The sequence below is a fragment of the Marmota monax genome, unplaced genomic scaffold (assembly GCF_021218885.2).
Source record: "Marmota monax isolate L192 unplaced genomic scaffold, Marmota_monax_Labrador192_F-V1.1 WCK01_AAM20220418_F8-fsc00015, whole genome shotgun sequence".
Lineage (NCBI taxonomy): Eukaryota > Metazoa > Chordata > Mammalia > Rodentia > Sciuridae > Marmota > Marmota monax.
The window spans coordinates 101,953-118,431 of record NW_026692194.1 but is presented as its reverse complement, the minus strand read 5'-3'; the positions used below and the strand labels follow the sequence as shown (position 1 = coordinate 118,431).

The following is a 16,479-nucleotide window of genomic DNA, read 5'->3' as shown; positions in this document are numbered from 1 at the left end:
ATGTTAATGACAAAAAGGTCGTATTTCATCAATTCTAAGACACTTTTCCCCCCACATTTTAACATCTCTGAAATTGAGATGCCTCAGCTCATCAATAATGTATCACAATTTAAATGAGCAATGTTTTCTCCCCCTGATGACTCATAAAATAATGAGGCATCCTACGATGGACCAATCTGAAATCCAGTGAAATATTTTCTATCAATCTGTACTGTACCAAAAGTGAGGATAATGAAACATGTGCTAAACAGAACTGATTAGTCATTTCCTCTCCACACTCACCCCTACGCACAGTGGAAAGTAAGAACCTAGGTTGTCTCTCTTGGAGAATGGCTTACTGTCTATAGCAACTCTGCACCCAACAGAGAATACCAATTCCTTTTTAAGCACACTTTTATACTTTCATAAAAATAATTATGTACTTTTATAGGCCAAAGCCAAGTGTCAGCAAATATCAAGACAGCCCATACAGACCACATTCTGGAATGAAAACAAAAATTGAAAAGCAATAGCCAATCAAGTTATCAATCAATTTTAAAATCTTACATGTTTCAAAATTTCAAACACACATTCAAATCATTTATGGGTTAAAGTAAAATCATAATGTAAATGAAAAAATACACAGAACTGATCAACTACCAAGATGCTCTATACCAGAATTTAGTTAGGATGCAGCTAAAGTGGTTTCTGAGAGGGAAACTTATAGTTTTAAGTGGTTTTGTTAGAATAGAAGAAAAGTTGTAAGTCAATTAGCTAAACATAAATTTTGACCAGTCAGAGAAGAAGATGAGAAAATACCTTCAAAACACAGAAGGACAACAATAATAAAGTAAAAATAGAACAGAAAACAAGATAGAGAGGCAAGGAAGGAATTATTTGTTGAGCCTGAAGGAGATGAAACAGAATGACACATATCCAAAGAACTGTGTCATCGCTGGTCAAACTGGATGGGAAGATGAGCCACCTGCAGTGTTGCTACAGGTTAAGGGCAGTGCTGGAGGTCAGTAACCAAGGGAACCAGGAAGACACATGCCCACTGAGTTCATCCCTCCCCTACTCCTATGTCTCCCTTCTGAGGGAAGCATTGTATGTTGACATTTCATTTCCCCCATTTTTATCACCAAATAAAATTTACCAAATTACTATGAAACCCTTGATTGGTAAGGCTCTTTGTCCCTGGCACTCTCTAATTACTATGCTTCTTTTTAAAATTTTTATTTGTTCTACTTAGTTGTACATGACAGAAGAATGCATTTCCTTTCATCATACAAATGGAGTACAACATTTCAATTCTCTGATTGTACAAAATCTAGAGATGCACCATTTGTGCGATCATACATGTACCTAGGGTAATGATGTCCATCTCATTCCACCATCTTTCCTATCCTCCCCTCCCCACCCTCCACTTTGCTCAATCCAAAGTTCCTCCATTTTCCCCATGCCTCGCTCCCATGATAGATCAGCATCCACCAATCAGAGAATTTTGGGGGATTGGCTGACTTCACTTAGCATAATATTCTCAAACTCTGTCCATTTACCTGCAAATGCCATAATTTTATTCCCTTTCAATGCTGAGTAATATTCCATTGTGTAGATATACCACAGTTTCTTTATCCATTCATCTATTGATGGGCATCTAGGTTGTTTCCACAGTGTAAGTGTTGTGAATTAAGCTGCTATAAACATTGGCATGGCTATGTCATTATAATATACTGATTTTAAATCCTTTGAGTATAGATCAAGGAGTGGGATAGCTGGGTCAAATGGTGGTTCCATTCCAAGTTTTCTGAGGATTCTCCACACTGCTTTCCAAAGTGGTTACACCAATTTGCAGTCCCTCCAGCAATGTTTGATTGTATCTTTTTCCCCCCATATCCTCTTCAACCCTCATTATTGATTGTATTCTTGATAATTGCCATTCTGGCTGGGATGAGATGAAATCTTAGAGTAGTTTTTATTTGCATTTCTCGAACTACTAAAGATGTTGAACACTTTTTCATATATTTGTTGATCACTGTATATCTTATGGGAAGTGTCTGTTCAGTTTCTTAGCCCATTTATTGATTGGGTTGTTGTTGTGGGGTTGTTTGTTTGTTTTTGGCATCATTTTTTGAGTTCTTTATATATCCTGGATATTAATGCTCTATCTGATGTACATGTGATAAAAATTTGTTCCCATACTGTGGGCTCTCTCTTTACCTCAATGATTGTTTCTTTTGCTGAGAAACAATTTTTTTTTTTGCTAATCCATCCCATTTATTGATTCTTGATTTTATTTCTTGTGCTTTAAGACTCTTGTTAAGGAAGTCAGGGTCTAATCCGACATGATGAAGATTTGGGCCTACTTTTTCTTCTATTAGGTGCAGGGTCTCTGGTCTAATTCCTAGGTCCTTGATCCACTTTGAGTTGAGTTTTTGTGCATGGTGAGAGATAGAGATTTAGTTTTATTTTGCTACATATGGATTTCTAATTTTCCCAGCACCATTTATTAAGGAGGCTATCCTTTCCCCAGTGTATGTTTTTGGTGCCTTTGTCTAGTATGAAATAACTGTATTTATGTGGATTGGTCTCTGTGTCTTCTATTCTGTACCTTTGGTCTACATGTCTATTTTGGAGCCAATACAATGACATTTTTGTTACTATTGCTCTGTAGTATAGTTTAAGGTCTGGCATTGTAATGGCTCCTGCTTCACTCTGTTTGCTAAAGGATTGCTTTGGCTATCTGGGTCTCTTATTTTTCCAAATGAATTTCATGATTGCTTTTGCAAGTTCTGTGAAGAATGTTGTTGGGATTTTAATAGGAATTGCATTAAATCTGTATAGCAGGTTTGGTAGTATGGCCATTTTGACAATATTAACTCTGCCTAAGATCACATAATTACTATGCTTTGTAATGTATAGTTTATGGTTCTATTTTTTTCTGGTTTCTCACTATTTGGTATTACACATGTGTTTTCCATTCTAGATAGCCCCCTTTCTGATATGACAACTTAGGCTTCTGGGTGCTCCAATATCAGACGATCAAGCTCATATAAATTGTATCTAAAGTAAGAATTCCTAGCCTCTGAATAAGAACTTGAGAAAAAAATATGTGTGCCCTGAGTACCCAGATTTTACTGAAGGACCAGCATGTCTGTGCGTGCCTGCTCCTGGGTTATCAAAGTCATTCCAAATGGTTGGGTCTTTGAGGCTAAGCCTTCTAGATTAGAAGCCCCTGCTAAGAAAGTAACTTGATTGGAGGAGTGCAAAATTGAAGGAAGATCCAATAAGTTTGGGAGCAGGATGAAAAAATAGGAAGAAAAAGGGGAAAGAGAAAAGAGAATAGGTAAGATTAACAGTTTAGCAAAAGGGACCAAAAACAATGAAAGCCTAAGAGCATCTTCTTTCTACCAACACTGAAATAATTGCCAACTATTTAAATAGTCCAAAACTGGCACAACCAGTGGACTAGACTATCACAGGATGGGAGGAGACCCATCCTGAACTAGACCATATTGTCCTACTTGGCAATGTCACATTGCACTAACTCCCAAGTTGCCCCAGGGTCATTATGTGTATTTTCTAATCAGGGTATTATTGGGGAAAAAAAAAATTTGCACTTTTTGTGTTTCCAAAAAGCAGGCAAACTCTTCCTTCTGGTCACTATAGCATGATTAAGTCCTAAGAAAATATATTAGCATTTTTCCTTTTACAAAACAGTTTTCTCACCTATGCATTAGGACAACAAAGAAATTCAAAAGTCAGTGATTTAATTTCTTTCTCTGCAAAACAAGGGTCAGTGCCACAAGCCATACATAGCTAGCATTCTTTTTCTGTCACTATGGTTGCTAGAACAGATGTTAGTTAACTCAGTGCCCAAAGCAGTGGCCTCAATGTTTTGTTTCCTTAAAAAAAAATTAACTTTAAAGCACTTGAATAAGTGACAACTAAAATATTCTTGGTATTCTTTTACACACAACCCAGCATCAGGAAAACTGCTTCCTTTGCAAGCTGGGGAAGTATGAAAGGTATAGCCATCTAAGCCAGCTAAGACTTGAAAGATAAAAAAAAGTTATGCAAGTAATGAAAGTTAGGATATTGGGAAGAACATCAGAGAAGGCAAGCAGTATAAAGTTCCGTCAGAGCACAAAACTCAAAGAGGGAGATGGTGAGAGGCAGTTAGAGAAATAAGAGAGGCCTTATGTGGACGTAGGACCCAATATCTTATACCTAGTAGGTCCATGTATGGATTCAGGGATTGTGTGGACCCTCTGAAATTGTCATAAAAAAATGTGAGCTTGTATGTACATGTGAATGTGTACTTTTCTGAGGAAAGAGATGTATCATTGTCACCAAATTCCCAAATGTTGAGAATTTTTGTAGGCAATGAAGAGCTGGTAAAGAGTTCAAGTTATCAAAATCACATTTAAAGCGACTGACTTTAACTGCAATGTAGAGGATAGAATTAGTGGTAAGAAGACTGAAGTGGAAGAAACCAGTAAAGAGATCGTTGCAACTATGTATGAAAGGAATAATGAGATTCTAAACCTGACCCATGAGACTGGAGATGAAGTAGACAGAGGCAGATTTAGAGAAGTATCTAGGTCAGAGAAGCAGGACATACTGATGGAGGTTATGACCCTGGAGAAGAAAGAACAGGGGAACAAAAAGAAAAGTCAGATTCATTTCCAGATTTCCAATGAGGGTTGCTAAGTAGTACCATTAAATGAGAGGATGAGAACAAAAAGGTTTATGGGGGAAAACATGAGCTCAATGTGAACTGTTAGTGTGAGATCTCACCAGGGCCTGGAATAGGGAGAGATCTAGATTGAGGATAAAGATTTAAGTAATCAGTGTCTCGACGAGAGGAAATGAGGCAGACCGTGGAGAGGGTTAGAAAGAAACACAGCCCCTGACCAAGGATGGACCCGTGGGTGGCACAACACTGTGAATAGACTTAAGGCTGCTGAATGAAGACTTAAAAATCACACACACACACACACACACACACACACATACACACACACAATTTTATTTTTTTTATTTATTTTTTTTATTTTTTATTGTTGGTTGTTCAAAACATTACAAATTTCTTGACATATCATATTCCACACTTTGATTCAAGTGGGTTATGAACTCCCACCTTCACCCCATACACAGACTGCAGAATCACATCAGTTACACATCCATTGATTTACATATTGCCATACTAGTGTCTGTTGTGCTCCGCTGCCTTTCCCATCCTCCACCATCCCCCCTCCCCTCCTCTCCCCTCCCCTCCCCTCCTCTCTCTCTACCCCCTCCACTGTATAACCCTGAGGGTCTCCTTCCATTTCCATGCAATTTCCCTTCTCTCTCCCTTTCCCTCCCACCGCTCATCCCTGTTTAATGTTAATCTTCTTCTCATGCTCTTCGTCCCTACTCTGTTCTTAGTTACTCTCCTTATATCAAAGAAGACATTTGGCATTTGTTTTTTAGGGATTGGCTAGCTTCACTTAGCATAATCTGCTCTAATGCCATCCATTTCCCTGTAAATTCTATGATTTTGTCATTTTTTAATGCAGAGTAATACTCCATTGTGTATAAATGCCACATTTTTTTTATCCATTCGTCTATTGAAGGGCATCTAGGTTGGTTCCACAGTCTTGCTATTGTGAATTGTGCTGCTATGAACATCGATGTAGCAGTGTCCCTGTAGCATGCTCTTTTTAGGTCTTTAGGGAATAGACCGAGAAGGGGAATAGCTGGGTCAAATGGTGGCTCCATTCCCAGCTTTCCAAGAAATCTCCATACTGCTTTCCAAATTGGCTGCACCAATTTGCAGTCCCACCAGCAATGTACAAGTGTACCCTTTTCCCCACATCCTCGCCAGCACTTGTTGTTGTTTGACTTCATAATGGCTGCCAATCTTACTGGAGTGAGATGGTATCTTAGGGTGGTTTTGATTTGCATTTCTCTGACAGCTAGAGATGGAACACACACACAATTTTAAAGTGGAAAATTTTTTAAAAAATGATGGCTACTGACATTTAAGGGGTCTGGCACCAGGAGAAGCCCCTAAGGAAGGTGGAAAGGAATAATCACATAGGAAGGGGGGTGGGGGTCCAGAGAGGACTGTCACAGATGCCAGGGGAATAGGATTGCAATAAAATGCAGGGTGGGGTGGGTGGGTAAATTAGATAATCGCTAAGGTGGCTTCCAGGAATAACAGTCAGAATATATAAGCTCTGAGAGAGAATAAGTTTGGTCTCCAAGCTTGCCCATCCAGAACTTCTCAGCGGCAATAAAATGACTTAAATTTCACCTTTCAAAATAAAACTTGCCTGTGCTCTGCCAGTTTTGTCTGGGCAGGAAACAGAGCTCAGAGCAGCTGCTTCGGATGGGTCTAAATTCCACTTCAGAGCACTGGAATGTGACACCTCCTAAGCACCAGCCTTGGCCTTGAGTGGGGGGGCAGTTACTCAGGCTCCAGCCTCCCTCAGCTCAGCTGCCACATCCTCCAACTCCCTCTGCTCCCAGGGTCTCTCCTTGGAGCCTAGTCTGTGATCTCTGCCCCTGTCCCTCTCACAAGCCATTGCTGAAGTCACAAGCAGGACAGACCAGCACTGGCCTGGCTGCAAGTTCTCTTTCCCTTGGGGGCTCCCAATGGTGCTTCAAAGACAACTTCACCTTGTTCTAGAAAACTAGGGAATGCAAGGAAGGGGAGAGGAAGCCCCACATTATCTGCCATGTCCCCGGGTGCCCGCGGAGGGGAGAATCCAAAGCAGCGGCATCGCCAGCTCTTGAGAGCGCTCATGGATCATCAGCTATTTTCCTGTCATACTCTGGCCAAGACTGGCTAATATCCCTTCAATGTGGCAGAATAAACCCTACTAATTCATCCTTTCATGTTAAATATTTGCAAGACAGTACATGCATATGAAAGCATCCAACTGGCCTCTGTACTTCAGTGTGAATACTGAGAATCTGTCCAAGCTAGACCCCAAAACTATGACAAACCCAGCGCCCTGCCAGCCAAGGCTCTGAGAGTCCCTTTATTAATAGATGGAGCATACTGCTGCTGTCAAAATGTAAATGTTACACTTACCAGGACTCATTCTGGACACCCCAGGGGTGGTGGGGGTGGGTATCACCATAGTGGGAGCAATAAAACGTGTCTCTTCCCTGCCCGGATTCTGAATAAACTGAGACACGAGGCCAAAATATGATATATGAAAGCATCAGTGTTGTCTTTATGACTGAGCTGAAGACCTTGGCAGAGTGTGGCAGCAAATGGCTAGAAACTGGAGCCCAGAATTAAATAGATTTACCAGCTCATCACAGGTCTGGGGCCTGGCCAGGAAGATACACGGCCAGGGGCCAAGTTTCTGGGAGCTGATTAGCTTCAGCTTTAGGGACCCTCATCTGAACAGGCCCTTCTAGGCCTTTCTAAGGCCCTGGGAGGAACCCTAATAATTTTGCTTTTGTATTGTAATGTTATTTTTCTTTAAGAGCTTCTTCATCCCCCACCCCCAAATTGTGTAAGCATCAGGCCTCGTAAAACCTTGCCTGGGGTAACTGAGGACAACCCTTCCTGTGGATTTCAGGCTCCCCAGAAAGAAAGGACGGAGCTCATCCCAACATACCCAGTTTACTCTTTCCTTATTTACTGAATGAGTAAAGAGGAAGAGACAGGCCTGGAGTCAGACACACTTTGTGCCCCAACATAGAAAGAAGCATCAGGAGCAAGCGAGAGAGGTGCCCTTCTTGACGGACAGTTCTTCAAGCCCAGCAGGACAGTCACTTGACTATACCCCATGCCATGGGCATTAGGTAGAACCCAGTGCAAGTCCAACGTAGGATTTCATAAAGTTTCTTTACGTTGGTTGAACTCCCCCTCGTCTCCCGCTAATTCCTCTCCATTTTATGCTCCTCCCTTTTCCATGGCAACCCCCAAAACAAAACAGAACAGAGCAGCAGTGTCTGAGTTTATATCATCCAAGGCCTGGCTCTCTCCTATCATGTTGCAAACAAGCCCAGACGGGATTCCTCACCCCCATCCCCTGCCATGTGTCAGAAATCCAGAATCCCTAGATTCCACCAACCAAGTAGGAGAAGTCTTTGTTATGCAAGTTTCCAAATCTATACCTTTGAGAACAATGCCCTCCTTGTCTTCAAAGTAATGTCCTCCTTTCAGGATCTGGGAACAGAAGGAATTCAAGAAAGCCATGAGGCAGGGATTTGGCGGTTCAAGGGAGGAGCAGGGCTGAGCATATTGTGCCCTGGAATTTTTTTTTTTTTTTTTTTTGCATATCAGGGATTGAACTCAGGGGCACAAAACCACTGAGCCACATCCCCAGCCCTAATTTGTATTTTATTTAGAGACAAGGTCTCACTGAGTTGTTTTAGCGCCTCACTTTTGCTGGGTGTGGCTTTGAACTTGTGATCCTCCTGTCCCAAGTCACTGGGATTACCACACCCTCTCCTATGAGGCTTTTTAAATGAAACTCATCTAATTAAAGAGGATGCAAAGAAAGCACTGAGCACAGATGGAAATGTGACTCCTAAGGGGCAGACCAAACATGGCTGGAGAAATGCCACACATCACTTTGCCTAAAACCAGGAACTTTTCTCCAGGTGTGGTTAGCTACTGTTAGTGAAGCCAGTACTGAGTGATTTCATAAAAGGCAGGTGCTCAGGAATGACACTGTAAAATGCCATCCCTAAAGACTTGGGTGTATTAGCAACAGCCTCCTGCCTGTCCTTAGACCCCCTGATCCTTCCCTCCTCGAGTTTTATTCCTCTTCAGTATAGACAGCAGTGCCCCAGTGCTCAAGGGTTCCCCTTGACTCAGGATAGAAGCCACATTGGGCTTGCAGGGCCTGTCACAGCAGGGATTCCCCCTCCTTTCTTGCTGCAGACTCCATGGACCTTCTCTGCAATTCCCCCACCCCATACCTGCCTGACCCCAGAGCTTTGTGCCTGCCCTTCTGTGCAGGAATGCCAGCTTCTCCTGTGCCTACAGGCAGCAGCTTCTTGGAGTGTCACCTCCTCTGCAAAGTGCTAGTTCCCAGGCGCTGTTCTTCAGCACTTGGCTATTTTCTAACAGCGATACTCTGCTGGTTAAACAAGGAACCAAGTTGCCCACATTTAAATTCTGGCTTCTCTGTGAGGCTTTGGACATGTTTTCCCACTCCTCCTTGCCTAAGTATTTAAATAAAATTATTGAACTCAAAATAAAATGAACTGACATATGGAAAGCATGTTAGTACACAGAAAAAATAATCACTGCACATAGTAAGTGCTCCATAAGTATTAGCTATACTAATGACAGTTATTATCATTATTGTTATCTCACCAGAATGTAAGCTCTTCAAGAAAAGAACCTAGCCCAGTAGCACCCACCTGTAATCCCAGCAATTCAAGAGGTTATTTTACCCCCCAGGGCCTCCTTCTCTGCACCTTGCCCCTTTCTAAGCCCTCCACTGCAGCCAGGCAGAACTGTGGCTCCTGAGAGGCAGACCAGAGGTGGCCAAAGAAAAGCCAGCCAGCCTCATTTTGTGCAAATCTGAGAAATCCCCCACTGTGTCCCTTCCCAGCACCTCAGTGGGTGTGTCCCTCATCCTTGCCACTCACGGGGAAACTTCTCCTTCCACAAGGATATAAACACATGTCCTCACAATTTCTTTCTCTGAAATGAAAAAATAGAATATGGAAATTGTGTGTGATATGAATAAATTACATGCCAAGTCTGGATAAAAGGCTACTTGTTTTATAAGTTTCTCAGTGGCCAGAACCACTCCGTTTTGCAGGTAAGGAAAATGGAGACTCAGTGACAACCGGTGACTTCCTCAAGTCCCTCCGCATACCACTTGGGATATATTGACAGGTTTATGCCCACATTTATATTCCAAGTGCAAACAGATTTATGATCTGAGATGCCCACAGTATTCATTGTCCAGAGAAGCAGAGGGAGAGAAAATCACAGCCCAGTGTTTGATAGGATGGCTTACATCAGATTGCCCAGATGTTTCTGTCTTCATCTTACTTATGTTTTATCCTCACTGGTGCCACGAGGCAGATGAGGTTTATTATCTCCATTTAATGGAAAGTAGAACCAGAGATAAGGAGGATTGTCCTTGACTAATAATAAGTTTAGAAAAAACATGTGATTTCTTCCCGTCACCACCAAGAGCTCATGTTATGATGTGACAGAGACAGAGAATCCACCCTACCATGGTTGTGTCCACCCGTCTGGCCCCCGTGCACTCTTCCCACCCCTGCCTCAGCCCAGCACTGCACCTGTGCTTCCAAGACTGTGGCTCCCTCGGGGGCAATCTGGCCTTCCCAAACCTTGGCTTCTTGCTTGGGACTGGGGGTGTTGAATTCCCTGGCTTTTCAGTCAAAGACATTCCAGAGAATTCCAGGGAGTCAGAGCTGCCTTTAAACCTCTTCCAGTAGCCCCTGATGAGCATTCAAGTGGGAGGGACTCACCTCCAGCTCTGCCCTTCAATCTGCTCTGTTACCCTGGAAAGACCACCCAACCTCCCTTCTCTGTAAGTGGGGCAGGGCCATAGCTTCGAGAATCTGTGAACAGGCTCCCCTGGAGGCACTGAAAATCATGGGTGTCCTTTCAGGAAGGTCACCAGCTTCCGTCCTCCTAAGCCCATCTCTGGACTGGATAGATCCACTGACCTGGATAAGAATCCCTGGACTCAGTGAGCTCTGACACCAGAATGGGCACCGGATTTTTAAAGAGGAATTGCAGTAATTTTGTTTGCTCATTATGATATGATAAAAGAGGAAGAAAGAAAATACAGGTTTTCAAAAAAGAATTAAATTATCATAAAGTTACTCTTAATGAAACTACTGCTAATACATGAGTAAATATCAGTAAACTACCAGTGAAAGATTCAGTAAACAGTTTGTCCTCTGACTCTTGACCCATATATACAGAAATTCCCTCCTTATTCCAGGAATGTTTTCCCATTACATTTAAATATTGTTTCACAAAATAGTGGTGACATAGTACCTGATTTCAATGGTAATTCTATAATGCATTATTTAGCCTTCCCAAATTGTTAAACATTTGTGTTCTTTTCCTCTTTTATTAGTATTATTATTTGTACAAACATCCATATTTTCTTAGGCCAAAAGTCAAACTGCCAGTTTTACTCAGGACACTTTTGATACCCTAATGATGTGTCCCTAGGCCCCCTCCCCAGAGAGCTGTGCCCATTTGTGCTCTCAGTTGCTGGTAGGGAGGGAACGTGGAGGAAACTTAGACCTGGGATCTCAAGTGGCTTCCTTGAATCAGCAGCCTACAATGCTGATGCACAAAGGAACTTCTGTTTGCAAATGTTAACCACCATCTGAGCCACAGCAACCCTGTCTATTTTCAGACTAGCCTAGGCATGCTTGGAAACGGGTGAAATTGTTCTCGAGTGTCTCCCTCCCTCCCTCCGTTGCCCTGACAGCACTTGATCTGACTCAGCCACCCCACCCTCACCTCCCAGGTTCAGCTGCAGTTGCCCTCCTCCACTCCCAGCATCTCAACATGGGGCTCAAGGCCTTCCATCCATGGCCTTGGGAGTCTGCTACATGATCTGTGTGGCTCGGATTGGGGCAGAAGGCAGAATCCTGAGTAGGACTGTCTGAGTCTGCCCAGATAGTGGCTAGAACATCAGTCTCAGTGAGCTGGGGGCTGTCAGTGGACAGGGAATAAGCTCCAGGGACAGAGGGCAGTGGGAGGCCATCTCAGTGCCCTGTAAGGTTACAATTCTTACTTAAAGAGAAGAGCAGGGCCTTCCTGAAAAGTCAAATCCATTTCACTTAAAAATTGGCTAAACCGAGTATGTTATGATGCTATTCACCCAACACGCTGGGCAGAGTTTCAGCCTTGATCTTGGCAAACTGAGAGCTTCTCTGGGCCTCAGCTCTGCCCTTGGTAGTGGGAATTTGGGGAGGGAAGACCTCCCCGTGGTCCATCCTCTCCTGACCGCCTTTCTCTTGGCCCCACAGTCGGACGGTTCCATCCTGGCGATTGCCCTGCTGATTCTGTTCCTGCTCTTGGCTCTGGCGCTGCTTTGGTGGTTCTGGCCCCTTTGCTGCACTGTGGTAAGTACCCCAACCTCGGGTCATGCAAGGCAACAGTGACATGAAGTCCCCAGGGCCACCAGTAGGGAGAAAAGGATCAAGAACTATAGCAGTGGGGAACAAATCTTACATATTTTATACAACTTGTGCAAAATCAACATAAACTGTCATTGATCAGTGGAACCACGAGTCATGAGTAGTCAATGTGGGTTGGGGTGTGAGCTGCCCTTAGGCTCAGCCCTTGGTAGGGCTGCTGGAGGGGCCACTGTAGGTCTGGTGCTTAGGAAAGATCCACAGCACACACAAGATACCCTAAGTGATGAGTGTTATTGGACATGTAGTAAATATACAGTATATGCATGTGTGTGTGTGATGCACGTGTGTACGCGCACACATACACACACACACACACACACACACACACTTGTTGAGTTGCCTGAATTGATACTCTTCCAAAACCACCATGATCTTAGCATGTATTCTGTCTATCTGAGGGAGTGTCTCAGTGCCTCTTCATTTTTTACAATCAAGAGAGGCACCCAGCAAGGCACAGAGGCACTCTCCATAATCTAGTGACTCAGGAGGCTGAGGCAGGAGGATTGCAAGTTCAAAGCCAGCCTCAGCAACCTAGCAACTCAGCGAGACCCTGTCTCAAAATAAAATATAAAAAAGGAATGGGGTTTTGACTCAGTGGTTAAGCACCCCTGGATTCAATCCCCAGTACCAAAAATAAATAAAGGAAAAAGAAAAAAGAAGAGAGGCACCCATCTTTATTTCATTAACTTTAGCTTACATTTATAGGGCACCCCTCCTGTCTCAGTACCACTGGTCCAAGCACTTTGGCTACAAGATCAATAAGAACCTGCCTCCTCCCATCACTGTCATCTGGAGTCACCACCTGTCTCCAGCATCTCCCTAAATAGTTTAGTACCTGCAATAACCTGCCCTGTTGATTCAGTGCCCAAAAGATATATGTCTTGTCATCAGTTTCTATTTGGGGAGGGGTACCAGGGATTGAACTTAGGGCACTTGACCACTGAGCCACATCCCCAGCCCTATTTTGTTTTTTATTTGGAGACAGGGTCTCACTGAGTTGCTTAGCGCCTCACTTTTGCTGAGGCTAGCTTTGAACTCGCCCCCCAGCTGCTGTGATTATAGGCATGTGCTACGGCACCCAGCTCTGGTCATCAGTTTCTATTCCCTGGTCCCTAGACTATAAAAAGCCCCCAAAAAGTAATATCCAACTAAAGAGTAAAGCTCAAGCTCCAACACATCTAGTTCCACCTGTGTGCCCTGCAGGCCTGTGTGAATCGCGTGTGCGCTGTACAGTGAGTTGGAAGCAACCACCACTTGCTTGGCTGCCAGGGCATCTTCCGTTCAGTCCTGTATTTCAGTCCTTCCAGGCAGGGGCCAGCAGGGGAAATTAGACAGGGACCCTCTCCAGGACAGTGGCCTGTCCCGTTCTATCTCTGATACTCCAGCACGTAGCACACAGCACCAAGGACTCAGTGGGCAGAACTGAGGTGAACTCAGACCACAGCCATGGAGAGCGCTGGACTTGAAAAGGAGGGGAAGATGCCTCCGAATGACATTTTAAAGAGGTGGCAAATAAATAAATGAGATGAGCAACCCAGCCAGCCAAGATGGGGACCATGTGGCAGGAACTCTGGAAAGGAATGACAAGGCAGACAGAACCCGTGTGTGCAGGGACAGACCCAGGACGGACCCAAGTCTCCAGTCAATTAGTACCATCCCGACGAGACTGATCTTCCCAAGATGTTAAACAGATTCTCGCCACAGCAGCTCCAAGAGTTAAATGAAGTTTTAAATTCTTAAAGCCTATAACCATGTTATTTTGAGGATCAAAAATCTCCATGAGTCAGCCAGAACCCTTTCTATGATGATTCAAAAACATTCTGAAGGAAAAAAAAAATCTTTCTGCAAACTCTTAAAGAAGCAGATGGACAGGGATAGTGGCAGCAATCAGGGAACACCAGGACATCTATTAGAATACTGTTCACCTTTCATTTTTACAGTCACCTCTTAGGTGGGGACAGCTGGGAACAATAGGATAGCCTAGCAGTGCTCCACCAGCTAGTGGCTGTTTTCTTGGGCAAGTTACTTAACCTCTCTGTGTCTCAGTTTCCTCTTTGGTATAACGAGGACAATAAAAGCCTGACCTCACAGGTAGATGGCAAAGATTAAAGAAGTTTATACATGTCATGCTTAGAAGCACCTAGCACAGAGCAAAGGTTGTGTATCATTATTATTATTAAAAAAATACTTGATAGTAGCCGGGCGCAGTGGCGCACGTCTGGATCCCAGCAGCTCGAGAGGCTGAGACAAGAAGATCACAAGTTCTAAGCCAGCCTCAGCAAAAGTGAGGTGCTAAGAAACTTAGTGAGACGCTGTCTCTAAATAAATACAAATTAGAGCTGGGGATGTGGCTCAGTGGTCAAGTGTCCCTGAATTCAATCCCTGGTACAAAAAAAAAAATACTTGGCTAAAATTGGAGTCTATTTATGATGTATGGCATTCAACTTATATGGGTGGGAAATATTTCTCAAAGCAAACCTTTCATTATTGGAAGCAGTGTTACCCAAGGCCAGATTGTTTTGCAATTTTCAAAATATTTTTCAATGAATTTATCTGGTTAAGTCCCTGTTGCTTTGGAAAGCAGCCCAAATGTCTTAATGTGGTCTAGTTTTGTAAGTCCCTAAGGATTTCTTCATGAGGGAAGATCCTGGAGATTAATTTTCCTGTTTATAATGTCTATAAAACTGCCCCCACCTCCTATTTCTGAAAGCTGGCCTGGGCTCCAATGCTTGATGTGCCCCCAAAACTACTTGTTGATCCCTTGTCTCCTTGATGAGTGATGAGGTTCTGTGGGGGGGCAGTCATGGGTTGTCGGAACGGGAGTAGGCAGGAGGGCAAGTATGAACCTTCCCCACGGCCCTGGTTCAGAAGATTCTGGAAAGTTTCTCTACCCTGAGTGACAGCCCTCCTCAGCAGTCCTCTGACTAACAGAGGACTGTTGTCTTTGTAAACAGGGGTCCCCAAACCTCCGTTACCCTCCCTGCCCCTCCACCAAGTATGAGAAATGCCCAGGATATGGCACCAAAACTACATCTTGGTGTTGCTGGCAAAGCAAAAAAAGCAGGAAGACCCTGCAACTTGTGGGCTGCAGGCTGCATGAGGCCCGTCTCTCCCCTGCCGCAATGTTCTCTTCAGGAGTCACCCCAAATATTTGACAGTCTGCAAGGCCCACCCCGAATGGGGCCAAACATTAACCCCTCAGTGGCTGGATATTGGAAAGGGATACAAAGTCCTGGGTGGCAGGGCAGATACTTTTAACTAACCATAAAGAGCATTTTTACATGCAGTGACCGGCATGACCAGACTAGGTGCAGTGGATACTGTCAGGCCTGCCCTCTGCCTTGGCATGCTTTCTGCTTCCTGCCCATCCTGTCTGGATGAAGTTGATGGAGGAGAGTGGCTGGTAGTTACTCCCCATCACATCTTCCTTCTCTTAAAGGACCCCACTCTCATCTGGGCTCTTAACTCCCAGCTGAATGGGACTTAGATTAATTTATTATCAGCATAGCTAAGTAGAGTCTATCAGAAGTAACTGATGGAAAGAGTGGGGAAATGACCCAGATTGAAACCTTCAGTACCTCCCAAATTGGCTATCAGTACCCTTCAGGGGTACCTTTGGCTTCTAAGAGCCCTACATTTAGTCACTGGCACACACACACACACACACATACACACACACACACACACACATACAAAAACCCACACTGAAAGCAAGAGAGGCAGTGGAGTAGGCACCCTCTGGGCTTAATTGAGTTTCCAAAATGAAAATTCATATGTCGTTGTTCTACCTGAAAGAAAGCCTCACCCCAGTTCCACAGGGGCTGTCGCCAGAGCTCCTCAACTCATGCCAGGCCCACTCCATCTACTCACAAGTTAGAATCAATATTGTTGAAATCCCTAAATTGAACTTTTCAAAGAGGAAGAAAAGGAAATCTGAATAAGAAGAGGATCATGGAAGAAAGTTGAAATGTTTTAGAAGAGTGAATGTTATAAATAACTTAAGTATTTACAGAAAAAAAAAGTCAGCAATGATTCAGTGAGAGTGGGCACTACCCTGTTCTAGAAAGTACAAGCTGTCCTGAGAGCTCACCTTCACCTAGCTGCCAGGGTGAGCCTGCAGCCCAGCCAGGCTGAAAGCTTGATGCACTCCACACAGGCAAACGCCTTCACACCCTGCCTCAGCAGGTAGTGAGACAGGGGCCAACTCTGCTTAGCCCTGGAGACTGACTCCTCCACATCAAAAATCTGGAGGAGGGAACCAGTGCCTCCTGGTCTCTCATCTACTGAGTCCCTGGAAACACTCCCAGGAACACCCTCAATTCCCTACCT

General features: G+C 43.9%; 1 protein-coding gene across 1 annotated transcript in view; it reads left to right on the top strand.

Annotated features, from left to right (window-relative positions):
• Antxr1 (ANTXR cell adhesion molecule 1) overlaps positions 1 to 16,479 on the top strand; it is a 226,772-nt gene that overhangs the window by 120,190 nt on the left and 90,103 nt on the right. Inside the window, exon 13 of the mRNA XM_046422452.2 lies at positions 11,980 to 12,075. Within this exon, the coding sequence (XP_046278408.1) occupies positions 11,980 to 12,075 (96 nt within the window). The remainder of the gene's footprint in view (positions 1 to 11,979; positions 12,076 to 16,479) is intronic.